We start from the raw sequence: 12,997 nt of genomic DNA, 5'->3' as shown, positions 1-12,997 counted from the left end.
TGGAGTGCCGCGAGTTCACCAGGAGAGTACTATAGGCTTATTGAAAGTCGATTTTAAATTGTCAGGCGTAGAAGACTTGAATCGTTAAACACACCCTCTAACTGTTGATTTTGGCTGTTGTAGAAAGCTGAATAAAATATCTTGTCTAATGTCACTTCCCACATTTCCACTATTCGTGCGAGTCTCAGTAAATCGCGCAAGATTTAGGCTTCTCTATGCGCAGAGCTAAGTAATATGCCGAGAGTCCCACGTAGCTTTTATAGAATACACGAAACATTTGCGCCATCTGTCTACTGACTCCCTCCCTCTTCCGATACTTTAGAACAGGTACTCGATGGTGGCATTGTATAGCAATGACTTGCCTTATCGTCCGAATACAACGGACAAAACGTATGGGATAAACAACTCTAGTGAGTCTAGTCCAGTATGTTCCCCAGCTTTTCTCTTTAGGGGGGGTGTTTCAAAATTTAGGGGGTGGTAAATAATTTGCTATTAGAGATAAAACTAGGCTATTTGTATTCTTAAAAAAATGGTATGTATTTAAGAAACGATGTTCATGGGGGCCCCCCAAGTTGATTGACGGCGAGCCAAAATCCACAGCAGAATGAATTTGTAGGGCCAGAAAAGGGGAGCGAGGAAAAGTACGGGACGACACGGCTGGGGTTCAGGGCGCGCTTAAGCGCCCTGAGAAAATTTTGAGAAATAGGCACCAAAATAGGCTCTAAGCTTGATTTTAGATACACCTAGCATCGCAGTTTGTTATGTAATAAAATCAATATTTATAATATTTAGCTGATAGAATTCTCGGGGAATAGATAACAAGCACGGCTTTCAACCGTAAATATATACTACTACGTTTCAACAAGTAATTTGCAACTGATAGTGACTAATGAAGTTACTTGCTCATCTGGCATTGTATGAATGGCAACTTATGGCTTGTTTTGTTACACATTTCTAATTTTTTTGAACATGTTTGTTTGACTTTTGTATGAATTAAATTTTGAAATACGCTCGCCAACTGATCGTAATGTCGCATAATGTTGTATTCCTTCAGAACTGAAATATTTTGTAAGAAGACAAATCGCTGAAGTTTGATTCTTTTCAATAAAGAAATAAAAACGCTGTCATTCATCTAAAAAACGTCTGTTTTCAGTGCCTAGTTTTCGTTTTGTGACATCTTTAAGCTTTCTTAATATATGGCTGATATCTAAAATACTGCAGTGTGTAATCATAATACCCATACCTATGATACCGGAATAATTCAGTTGTTACGAAATAAACGTGCTTAAACTGTGATAATGATGTAACAATAGACGTTATCTAAAACTCAAAAGGTACCACATGAAGGGTTAAACTATTTCACTCAAGTTCGGCGGGCCATTTTAAATCGTCACGCAGGCCGTAATTGGCCTCCAGACTGCGGTTTAGAACCCCTCAGTGTGGAATCGCACCTCAAAATTAGGGGGGGTGTTCACCCCCTATAGGGGGGGTGTAGGGAAATCACTGCTCTAGTCGGTCTCGGTCCTTCAATGAGCGCCAAACATTTTGCTCTACAGGGGCGTTTAGTAAACCGGAATGCCGGCAGGCGGTTGTTCACACATTTGGCACTTTTCCTTCCACCTGCCCCCTCGTACATTTAAACCAAGAATACATAGTGATAAGTGAAGGTAAAGTTTATTTACTAGAATAAAAATAAAACATACATCTTGAGGAAACACCAGAAAATGAATATGGTTAAAGAATTACGTGATAGCACCATGATAGTGGAAGACGTCATGACCATTACAAGGTTCGGTCTTTGGGAAAAAAAGCAGTGCAAAGAAAGTATATATATCATATTTAGGCAGTGACATACACAGCCCGTGCTATAACTCAAAAGGTTAGTTTCACCAGCAAATATTAGCTTCTGAAGCCATTGTAACATGTATTATCAATTTCCTAGCTTCCAATAGATGGATAAATTTATATGGCCGAATATTCTAAAGATTGGAGCTTAGACAATGATAGGCGTATTTGCCCAACAGCACTTCATGCTGTGATCTTGGGCGTAAAACATGAATAAACCACATATGAAATGATTAAACACCTTACATTGCGACTAAAGACATTTAACAATTGTATTAATATTGTGAATATGAAGCACTGAGTTGTTGCTTTTAGCATATTCCATAGCAAGAATCAAGATCTATATGACTATCACTAAATTATGTAGCCAATGCTAAAATATTATTATTTAACTGAGATAAAAATTAATATTTGTGAAATATTGAGGTACAGATTATCACCTATTACTTTTCCATGCGATTGGTAAAAGACTTCTGTTTAAATTTTTTTTCAAATATCTTAAGAGCAACAAGAAATCATGAAATAAAAATGGGACAATTTTAAGAACACCACAAATCCAAAAATCGAGAATTTTCACAACTATATGATGTGTAGATATAATGAAATTGTAAGCAAAATTCCACTGAAAATAATAATTATTTTGATATTCGTGATAAGATATCAAGTAAAGAACGTGAGAATTTCACACATTGAAAGTCTAGCTTCAGCAATGTTTTGAACTGTTAAAAATTATATTTTGGACTCTTCACAACTGCACTGTTATAATCTTAATAATTTGGTAACCAAGTTTCCTTCACTGTAGATTTACCACAGTGTAAGTGCTGATAACTTTTAAAGTAATCAAAAAATAATTAGTAAAAATCTTGATTCTCACAGATAGGATGACACATAATATAACAAATTACTAGATATTTATTAAGTATATTTTAGTGCATTGTGATTGCTTCATGGAAGGTGTAAGAAAAATAAAGGATGCATTTCATGATTTTTCATCATCTATTTGTAGAGTTTTCAGAAATCGGTTTAGAGTTTGATTGTGTATCTGGATTAATAACTACAGGCTGGAACATGCTCGTGCCACCGCGATTGTAAAAACTTTGACCTCCCAGTGCTGTCTTCCCGTCGCTAGAGACATAAAGTCGAAGGCCATCTTCTTCTTAAATAATAAATATTGAGAAAAACATTAGTATATATCATGAACTTGGGGTAATTAACAGAGTGAACAATTTTAAATATATAGAAGTTTGTAATGCCAATATGCCATATTTCAATTACCGCTTTGTTGCCACAATTTAAATTTATTTTTTTTAAATCCAAAGCAGCAAATACATTCAGATTCAAGAATATTAGTTGGTAAGTACAAATACATACCATCTGCGCTAGTGTTGTGTGTAAAATCCTGATCTTCCATCAATTTGTTTATAATATCATCAGCACTAACTCGCGTTACACCCATCCTGTCTTGTGATATGTCCAACGGATGATAAAGAGAACTTCTACGAACAAATAAAAAAATGTCCATTAAATATAATCCACTTTGTTAAATATGGTATATTCCAAATACAGATATACAAAAATACTTAACCTGTATTTAGAAATGTAGATACTTGAAATTGATAAAATACTTTTTTAAATGGTTTGCAATTATTACCTAGTAACTATGATTCATCTCAAATGCAACAATCACAGAAGTGCTACTTACTTCGGAGGTGGAGGTCTTGGTGGGGCAGTTTTTACAAAATTACTACTATCTGTAGTTGAGGCATCTGTTTTAGTCTTAGAAGGGCTTAATGAATAATGAAGTTGTTGTTCAACTCCTGGTGAACTAGCCTGACTTGTACTACTTGGTGTTCGAGAATGCCTGGATCCATAATCTGAAGAAACAAAGACTTGTCAATGTAAATTTTATCATTGTATCAATTTATATTTGATTGAAATTCAGAATTAAAATAGTCTGTGTGAAGAAACTGATAATAAAAAAAATACTGTCTTTTTGGAAGTTGCTTCAATGGTTCAGAAATATTTAAAATGTTTTCAACTTGTTTTGCACATCCCTTAGCATTGATCTATTCATTATATTTATTGCACAGAGTAGTGGCAAATGAATATGACACATTTACTATAAACTTCCCTTTTCCTTATTTTAGTCATCCTTGTAAATATCAAAACTTCAATCTAAGTGAAAATACCAAGCAGCTGAGCCATTGAAAAAAAAATAACACTATACTATAACAATATAACACATACCTGATAGCTTTGATTGCTGACTTGTAGAACTTGCATTTCTGGAATGTCCAGGTTCAAAAACCTCTAAACAACAGAATCGTAAAATGAGAAATGATGATATTACAGTGCTGAGTGTTCAAGTATAGTTTGAGCAAATTTGAAATAGCAATGGTTGAAATTGAAGTTCCATTAGAAATTGAAAATTGAAATGATCACATATCCAGAAAATACACAACATAACAGCATAATGCAGAGAAGCATGTACTGAACTTTCGTTATATAATAGAATCCTAATCTAGATTTTATTACGTACTCATTATGCAACAATTCAGGAAAGTTATTTTTATATCACATTATATTTTTATTTGATGATAAAACATTATATCAATTGTCTTGGTGATTAAAATCATTTTAAAATATTTTGAACAATTTATGAAAAAACTTAATTATTCTGACATATCACATCTCAATAAATTCTTCATAAAAGCAGCCAAAAATCAGGCGCAAAAAGTATCACTTGTAATATGCAAGTCCAAAACACTGCCAAGTGCCAATGAAAGCAAATGCAAGTTTATTACCTTGATGTCGGCCATGATGTCCTTTCGCAATTTTTCTTGGTAAACTACCAAAACCACTACTCTCACTCCCATCCCGTACATGTTCTCTTTGACTGAGATCTTCAGGGAGGGGTAGCGGTATATCTCGTACTGTGGGTCTGAAGACAATAAAATGACTTCATTCGGAAACGATCAATTGTGCAGCAAACTTTGTATTTGTAAAACATTATTGGACAGACTGCTATAGTATCAGGGATTATTTTATTCTATTTGAAAACCGTTATTTGAAAATGGTATAAAAAATCTATATCCTCATGGTGAAGAGAATACCAAAATTGTTGTATAATCAGAAATGCTTTATAGAAAATGATGAGTTTGTCTGAAGTACCGGTAAATATAATATGGTATTTAAAATCACAGCATTTTTGAATGATAGAAATAAGTCTCATTTGCATCAAAATACATGCCAGATTTTACACCCTTTCATCAATTCATAATATTATCAACCAAAATGAATTTTGATGAAGAATTTTGGATTGGCAAGTCTTGAAATATGTTTGTCTCTGGAATTATGAGAATATTCCAAAACGTTCATCTCCATATAATTATAGTATAACATCACATGAGCGCATGAACATGTACTAAAATATAAATATCTTCACTCGTTGTCGCAACAATCAAGTCAAAAATAGTAACATCAATTAACAGGGAAACAAGTGACAAGTAGGCCATTTCTAAGCACTCAGTGATCGATGACGTTGCTAATTATAACTTAAATTCTAGAAAATATATGATTGCATTTTAATTTCTATGACAAAAGACGTGAACAAGTATATCACGTTTGTTTTCAGAACTGAATAAATAATGCCATCGAGAAAATGAAAATTGTCTTGCCACAGTCAATTTATAATTCTGTATTACAATTTATAGAAGTAGCATACTACTTACATTTTGAAACATGGATCCCCAGAAAGCAGATGCATACCAACAATTACCTGAAATAACGATGAGAAATTATGTTAGTTTGTCAAATATCTTCCCATGAAACTGTATTTACAATGTTTCGATTTTGAATTCAAATTAGGGTTTTAGGCTATGAAGTAATATGGGAATATTTTGTAATATCTTCATAAACATTGAGGTTAATTTTCAACAAGTTTAGCGAGTTATAATTTCATACACCGGTATTATTAATACGTGTATAGCCCCAGGTTACAGGGCTGTTGTAGTGATTTAAATACCGCCACTCATTTTACATATTTCTGTCCATGTGACTGATTTATTCCACTCTGTGTAGACCAAAATTGTTAGAATGTAGGCCTATGTATGTGGAACTTTTTAACAGTTATTGGCATATCAGAAATTGTTTTATAACAGGTTCTTCGTGGCAAATTATGTTAATATACCAATAAATATAAAGAGGATGTAATTCACAACTTTAAATAATAGCAATAACAATGTCTACATTTTTATATCATTCTAGTCCTTTTATTGCTACATATCGTAAAATCGCAAAACTGATTTATATTGTGTTTAGAGAAATTTCAGATTAGAAACTTTTAACTGATATTTTAGAACAATCCCACTGTTTATCTAAAATATAAAGTAACTCCATAAATTGCAAAAAAAGAAAATATGGTCTGCAAATCCCCAACAATTAAACATAAATTTTTGTTTCATGTCGTTTGTAATATGTAATTTGATTTTTAATGTTTTGTGCTAACAAAAATTCTTTGAATTTTTGATACTTTTGCACAACCCTTGCAAACACGATTCATACATATGCAGCGAAACACCGCAACGATATTAAAGGTTGAACAATTTCCTTCCTATTGGAAAATAGAAAAATCATCAATAGCAATACAGTGGATGATTCATTGCAACATCTTAGTTAGAATTAATATTACAATCAATACATGGAAATATATTTTTAGAATTTATACCAAACAATGATTACAAAAATGATCATTCAGACCCAGAAAGCCAATAACCAACACAAAATGTCACCACAGTCAACCACGTCAACCAGATGTAGAAGATATTCATTTCTACTAGACCGTGTGGTATGTACATATGCAAAATTTATGGTTTTGTTCATAGAAAAGAATTTACTATTCTATAATAAGATGACTATAAGGTTTCCATGGTAAATCAGACCGTAAAATTGAGGAGTGCTTATGAAAGGAATGAGAAAGTCACAGACTCGATTAAACCAGGAAAAGTTTCAACACCGAGGAATATCTTTGGTATTGATGACCATTGAACCAAAATGGACTAACCCTTCAATATTGATTCAATTATTATGTTTCTTTATCCAAAAAACTATCCTTATTTATTAAATGAGCTCCAATAAGCGTGGTCCACAAATAAACTTTACTTCAATAATATCATTCCCTATTTAAAAATAAATAAATCAAGCCTAATCTGGTGACAAAAGAAGTAAAGAGAAAAGTACTCATACATGACGAGACTATCCTCACAGGTGTTTCAAACATGATGTAACCACACTATTGAAATGAGGCTGTCATGTAGGTACTCTCGTAGTACGTGCACAAGATTGGGGTTAGGCCAAAATTTTATTCCGATTTTTCTTATTTTAATTCTATTACGAGTTTGGGAACTATGTGTTAGCCAAGTGAATATACCCCCTGCCCATAAGTTTCCATCCATTTACACAACTTGATGTGAAATAGGCGAACAAAATTAGTTCATATTGGTACACATACACATACTGGAGTGCAAGTATAAATGCATAATCCATGTAAGATTGTGCAATGAAACTTTTCAGGATAAAATGTATGTTACCTTCAACAATGAGTTATCTAATCTGTTTTTATCTTGATAAGCTTCTAATAAGCAGTGACGTGGTGTGTGATTTGAGCCGGCAAATTCCGCAAGATTCAAGTCGACGAGACCAACCTGAAGAAAATTTAACATAACTGCTGTAAAATGTGGCAGCAAATTCAGATTACAACCAGTTTTATAAATAACCATATTCAAAAAACATATTATCAACATAATTAAGGGCGGAATAGATAGATTATATAAAATAACAGTTATCAAAATTGTCAATCAAAAAAATCAATTAACATTTATATATTTATACATTTATTGTATAAATGATATTTAAAAATAAATGTGATGACATTTTTACATTGAAATGCAGCAATTTACTCATTAATTTATCAATATTTCAGCAGTCAAAAAATAGCAAGAAAAATGATAATAGTACCAATTTTGCTTATATATCTGTGATGTATAAATTTGAAAACTTTCTCATTAAGTAAGATTTAAGAGTAATCATATTACATTTTGAATTCCTTCCAGACTCATTTTTTCTGTCATTTGTAACCTTGTACCAATAAATCAAATCGAGACAAAACATTCTTTTCTCATATAAAAACAAAAGAAGTATAACATCTTTTGAAGTCTATTGTAACTAGGCCTATTCATTGTGTATGTAACAGGATACCAGATTGTTCAGAGTCGGAAGCAAACCCCGCCGACTTAAGTACCGGTGTTTATAACAATACAACATACCTTTGCAGATGCTTTGCCGCCTTTCAACTCCTGGAAAAAATAAATAAACTTTGGAATATGCAAAGATTTTATTTTCCATTAGCACTGAAAGTTTATTTAGTAGTAACAAAATAGGAAATTTATGCTAATGAAAAATCTTTTTCAAAATGCTATTTAACATTACTCAGAACAGTTTTAAAATTAATTGTTAATTTAAAATTAACTATTGACACAGACTAAGCAAATATCATCATGATAAAGTTCAAAAGTGACATATTTGAAAATAGTTAGTTTGATAAATAAATATATTTATTATTTGAATCAAACTCTTTTCATCAATTTTCAACCGGTTATATCAGTGGTTCTTAACCTTTTTCTGACTGCGTACCACTTTACTGTTTTTTTACTCTGGCCGCGTACCACTGGAAAAGCCATTTTTTGGCGCGGCGAACAATGGCAAAAGACACAAGCTATGAGAGTATTTTATAATGTGGCTCTACATTCTCAGTGACCTAATTCGCAAAACGGACGAAAACATGCCCATCTCGATTCCTTCGTGGATAATAGCAGGCGAGCGCGATCTCTAAAGACTGGACTGGCCCATAAAACATTTCTCCAACCCCTGACCCCAGAAAAATTCTTCCTATACTTTACTACTGAAAAAAAAAATTTACTTATTTTGAGAGTGTTTTGATGTGTTGGTGCTTATTATAAGCTGGTTTACATGTTTGAAACCCTCATTTTTTATTAAAATCAACCAATCATGTGCCGCTTACAGGCACTGATAGCTTAGTTTAGATTAGTCTATCTCAGAATTTACGAGACTCATTTTTGATTACAGCAACTAAATTAATGCTCCTTTGAAGACATAATGACAACTAAGATATTTGATTCACAACTATTTTTTTGAAACGCAACTGAAAACTGACAAATAACACACAAAACTACAAAATCGAGGCAATGTTTACTGATTGTTGCTGTTTACGGAAATAAACAAGGAAATTAATGCCCGGGGAAACATTCATAAAGGCTGTTCAGCGAATACAATCAGTATGGAAGATAAAGCGTTGTCGGCATATTTTGGCCAACTCAAAATTAATTGTTGCAATAATTCGAAGCTGCTCTCGTATCATTTGGTCATTCAGGTTGAGAACCACTGGGTTATATTATACTTGACTTGATACTATGATTTCTTCGCCTCTATCATCTTAATATTTAAATAATTTAAGGAAATGTAGTGTTCTGTGCATTGGTAAGTTTAATCTTTTATTTATCTTAAAATGAACCTTTTAAGACTTGGATAAAAAAAATTGCACTCACTTTTCTGACGGATATTCGTAATGTACATGATTCCAATACTCCGGTTGTTGGATCTGCTGACATTTTACATTGAAATTGAAATTTGCTTTTCCATGTGACACTGTGATCCTGCACATCAGCTCTGTATTGTAAGAAAAAAAATCATGTAATGATATAAAAAAGATATATCGCATATAGTAAATTTTGGGGTGAATAATGAATTTAGGGAATTTTTCTCCATGAAATTTATCAATATTTTCTCAATAAATCTGTATTTATATCATCAAATATTTCCAATATCGTTAATCTAGAATAGGCTATTTTGAAATCAAAATAAATAGGCTAGTAAAAAATTCAAAAAATGGCCATCCATGGTTAGAGAATATCAAACAATAAACTATGAATGATTTTGTCTCTCTATGTCAAATGTCACCAAAACAATGACTAAAGGGATGACTAAGCATATTTACAATTTTCATAGCAAAATTTCAAATATTTTAATTAAACGTTACCTGGTAACCAACTTATAATTTGTAACTAAGTACAAAGAATGGTATTTTTGTTTGACAGGTTTTGACAAGCTATAGTATAACCAGGTGGTATACAAATACTTGCAGCGGAAGTAGATTTATTAACATACCAATTGAAATTTGGATAAAATAGTAAAAACAGTGATTTGATGAAATGCCCTGCAATCAAATTATTTTCTTCGTTATTGGGTCTTAATTATTTTTAAGCAATAATTAAGCTATCCATGTGCCATGCTACAAAACTTATTTTGAATGTAAGTTACAACATGCTGTACTAAAATTAGACTTTAAGTTATAAATTTAGAGTAGAAACAATCATGCTTTTTGTGCTATATATAAATCTAATTTTAATCAATGTACCTATATCATAACCAAACTTAATTACATGTGTAAATTCACCTAATATTCAGTTAATAAACAATGACGAATATTATTATATTGCTAATGTTAGTTTATGGTTTCAGAGCAAAATTCCCCTCCACATGTTTGAAAATGAGATAATCAAAACAGTTTTGTTTTACTTAAATCAGAAAAATTTAATTCCAACAATAAAAAATCATTATTTTCAACATTAACAAAACTGCTACATTATGAACTTGTATGAAAACAAATCTGTATGTTGGAATGGGCTTGAAAAAAGGGGCTGCTTCTTTCGAAAACGTGTATGTACTAATAGTTGTATTAATCTAGACATGAGGGGCACTTTTATGACTAATAAATCATGTAATACTGCCGATACTCAAGCTTAAATGAATTATATAGCCAGAAGCAAGTTTTGTTCAGCCTTTATTATAATTATCAGAGATGTTTACATAAAATTTGACCAGCTTTAAATCGAACACCCTTGCGAAGGGCAAGCCTACTTTTCTAAAGTTCTTGAAGCTTGTTAAAGTATTTGATCAATATTATTGACATATCAAAATGCTCTGGCATGTAAGGGACAACTCATAATTGAGAAAGTAGTCAAAGCACGAGACTGAAACCACAGTTTCAATAAGCCATTCATGTTTATCACGAGTCATCCGATGTTTTTGAATTATGAAATAAATGATAGTATACATTCAAAACCAAAACCATTGATTTTTGTTATAGCAACTATTAATTATTGTTATCAGTAAGAATTCATCATAATAAAAATATTGCATCTGATATTCAGATATAAAATATATATTATTCGACTTTGTACATTTTTGACTGTATTCAGTTGTAAATTATTTGATTTTGGGGATTACCATAATTTTTGTTGATCCAAACAATCCACTTCAAATTCAATACAATATATACAGAATTACATAGGCCCTGTAAAAATGTCGATAATTTCGGTATAAGTGTTGGAAATTTTTGACTTTTTGTAACAGATAAAATAAAATCTCAACCAAGTTAATATTTGCATAAAAAAAATATTATTATTATACGAGTACTTTTTACCTCTTTGTATTGTCTGTGAAACTTCCACCATCTCTCAGCCTGACTTTGCAATATATTGTTCCAGTGACAAATGGAACTGAACATAATTCTTCGAGATGTAGCGTCACCTATCATACATAATGAATAGTATAAATCACAAAAATATCACGTAATAAAATTTATTCAAATAAAATACATTGCAATTTTTCAACGGCTTCAATGTTCAGAAAATCAACACAAACAGTTCAGAAATTTTTAGAAAATGAATTATAATGCACTTTAAAACTAAGAACTAATAGAATAATTTTGAATAATAATGAAAATGGCAAATTTAAAGAAATCTTGAACTTGTTTATGTATCGATAGTCAGGTATATTTGAATTTTGTACGATTTTTCTACAACAAGAGTGAGGCTATATAAAGGTGAAATCATTGAATAACGCAATATGTTCATATTTAGGAAGACAATCTGGTGAATAACATACCCGTACGGAAAACAGAATATTTACAATATGTCCGTCAGCATAGATTAGGTAATTATATAAATAGATTTGGAATGAATGATGAGTAAAGCAAACAGTTAAATGGGAATTTCCTTTTCCTGATTTAATTTAGCATGATCGAATAGAGAGATACAGGTCAAATGTCAGTACCCGTACAGGTAAGCAATCAAATCTAACAAACAATTTGATGGGATTAACATTATACAATATTTGTTTCCATGTTGGACAATTGGCATGCTTGTTTTATCTTGACATAAAGTGGTGAGGAGAATACACTTACACAGTTTAAGACAATAACCGAAATATATAGGTTCAATGCGATAAATTTTATAAAGTTGGACCTATACAGTAATAACAATGCCAACTAGACTTATTATTCAAGTCATTTCGGGCATGCATATTCCATATTGAATCAATATCAAAAATTGGCTTATACACTTTTCTCACTTTTAAACATCTGAGCTGTAACATTATGTTAGAGTACATAAAAAACTATGAACTTCTAAATACAACATGGTCATCATAAACCTTAAGTCAATATTGAAAAGAACATTGCACCACGATTCTAAACCACATGATGTAACAAAAACCTATTGTTTTCGGAATCCAATAAAATACATCATTAAATAGCTGCAATTTTACTGCATTAAATGATAAACTGCCATAAAATTTTTCAATAATCCGTTCAATAAGAGAGGATTCCTTTGTTCAACACACAAAGATAGATCCATTACTATATTCCTTCTACAGCAAAAGTCATTTACAGTACCGTAAATAGAATTTGCTTAGCACACAATGATGCACAACAACAAATTGGTTAAATGATGAAAATAATATGCTGATATATAAGAACATTAACAAATCTTTTACCTGAAACTTATATCGTTTTTTTGTCATTCTCATTGGCCTCAAAAAGCTCATAATATTCCAACTTATTAAGCTTAAAAGTGTGATGAAAGATCTTCTTATTACAGGTTCAAGTGTTTAATTATGGTAAAAAGATAGGGATGTAAAAATAACTTGAACTTCACAGTACAAAAATGAACCACATCAACTGCATGTCATGATTACTCTGTTAGTGTTATAGATGTGGAACCAGGACTTGAGCGTT

At 31.6% G+C, this 12,997-nt stretch overlaps 1 protein-coding gene across 2 annotated transcripts; it reads right to left on the bottom strand.

The window, feature by feature from the left end:
- Positions 1-1,658: 1,658 nt before the first annotated feature.
- Positions 1,659-12,997, bottom strand: LOC120344322 (EEIG family member 2-like). 2 transcript variants are annotated; one of them, XM_039413467.2, is made up of 11 exons: positions 12,757-12,997; positions 11,405-11,511; positions 9,468-9,588; positions 8,169-8,198; positions 7,434-7,547; positions 5,577-5,623; positions 4,650-4,786; positions 4,093-4,155; positions 3,548-3,719; positions 3,217-3,341; positions 1,659-3,001 (listed from the first exon to the last, which is right to left on the bottom strand). In XM_039413467.2, the coding sequence occupies exons 1-11, from the start codon at positions 12,805-12,807 to the stop codon at positions 2,838-2,840; spliced, it is 1,131 nt and encodes a 376-aa protein (XP_039269401.2). In that variant the 5' UTR covers positions 12,808-12,997; the 3' UTR covers positions 1,659-2,837. The 2 variants fall into 2 exon arrangements, with proteins under 2 accessions (XP_039269401.2, XP_039269402.2); XM_039413468.2 differs by having other exon boundaries at positions 1,659-2,998.

This window comes from Styela clava, chromosome 5, assembly GCF_964204865.1.
Source record: "Styela clava chromosome 5, kaStyClav1.hap1.2, whole genome shotgun sequence".
Classification (NCBI taxonomy): Eukaryota; Metazoa; Chordata; class Ascidiacea; order Stolidobranchia; family Styelidae; genus Styela; species Styela clava.
This window is presented reverse-complemented; position numbering and strand designations above follow the sequence as displayed.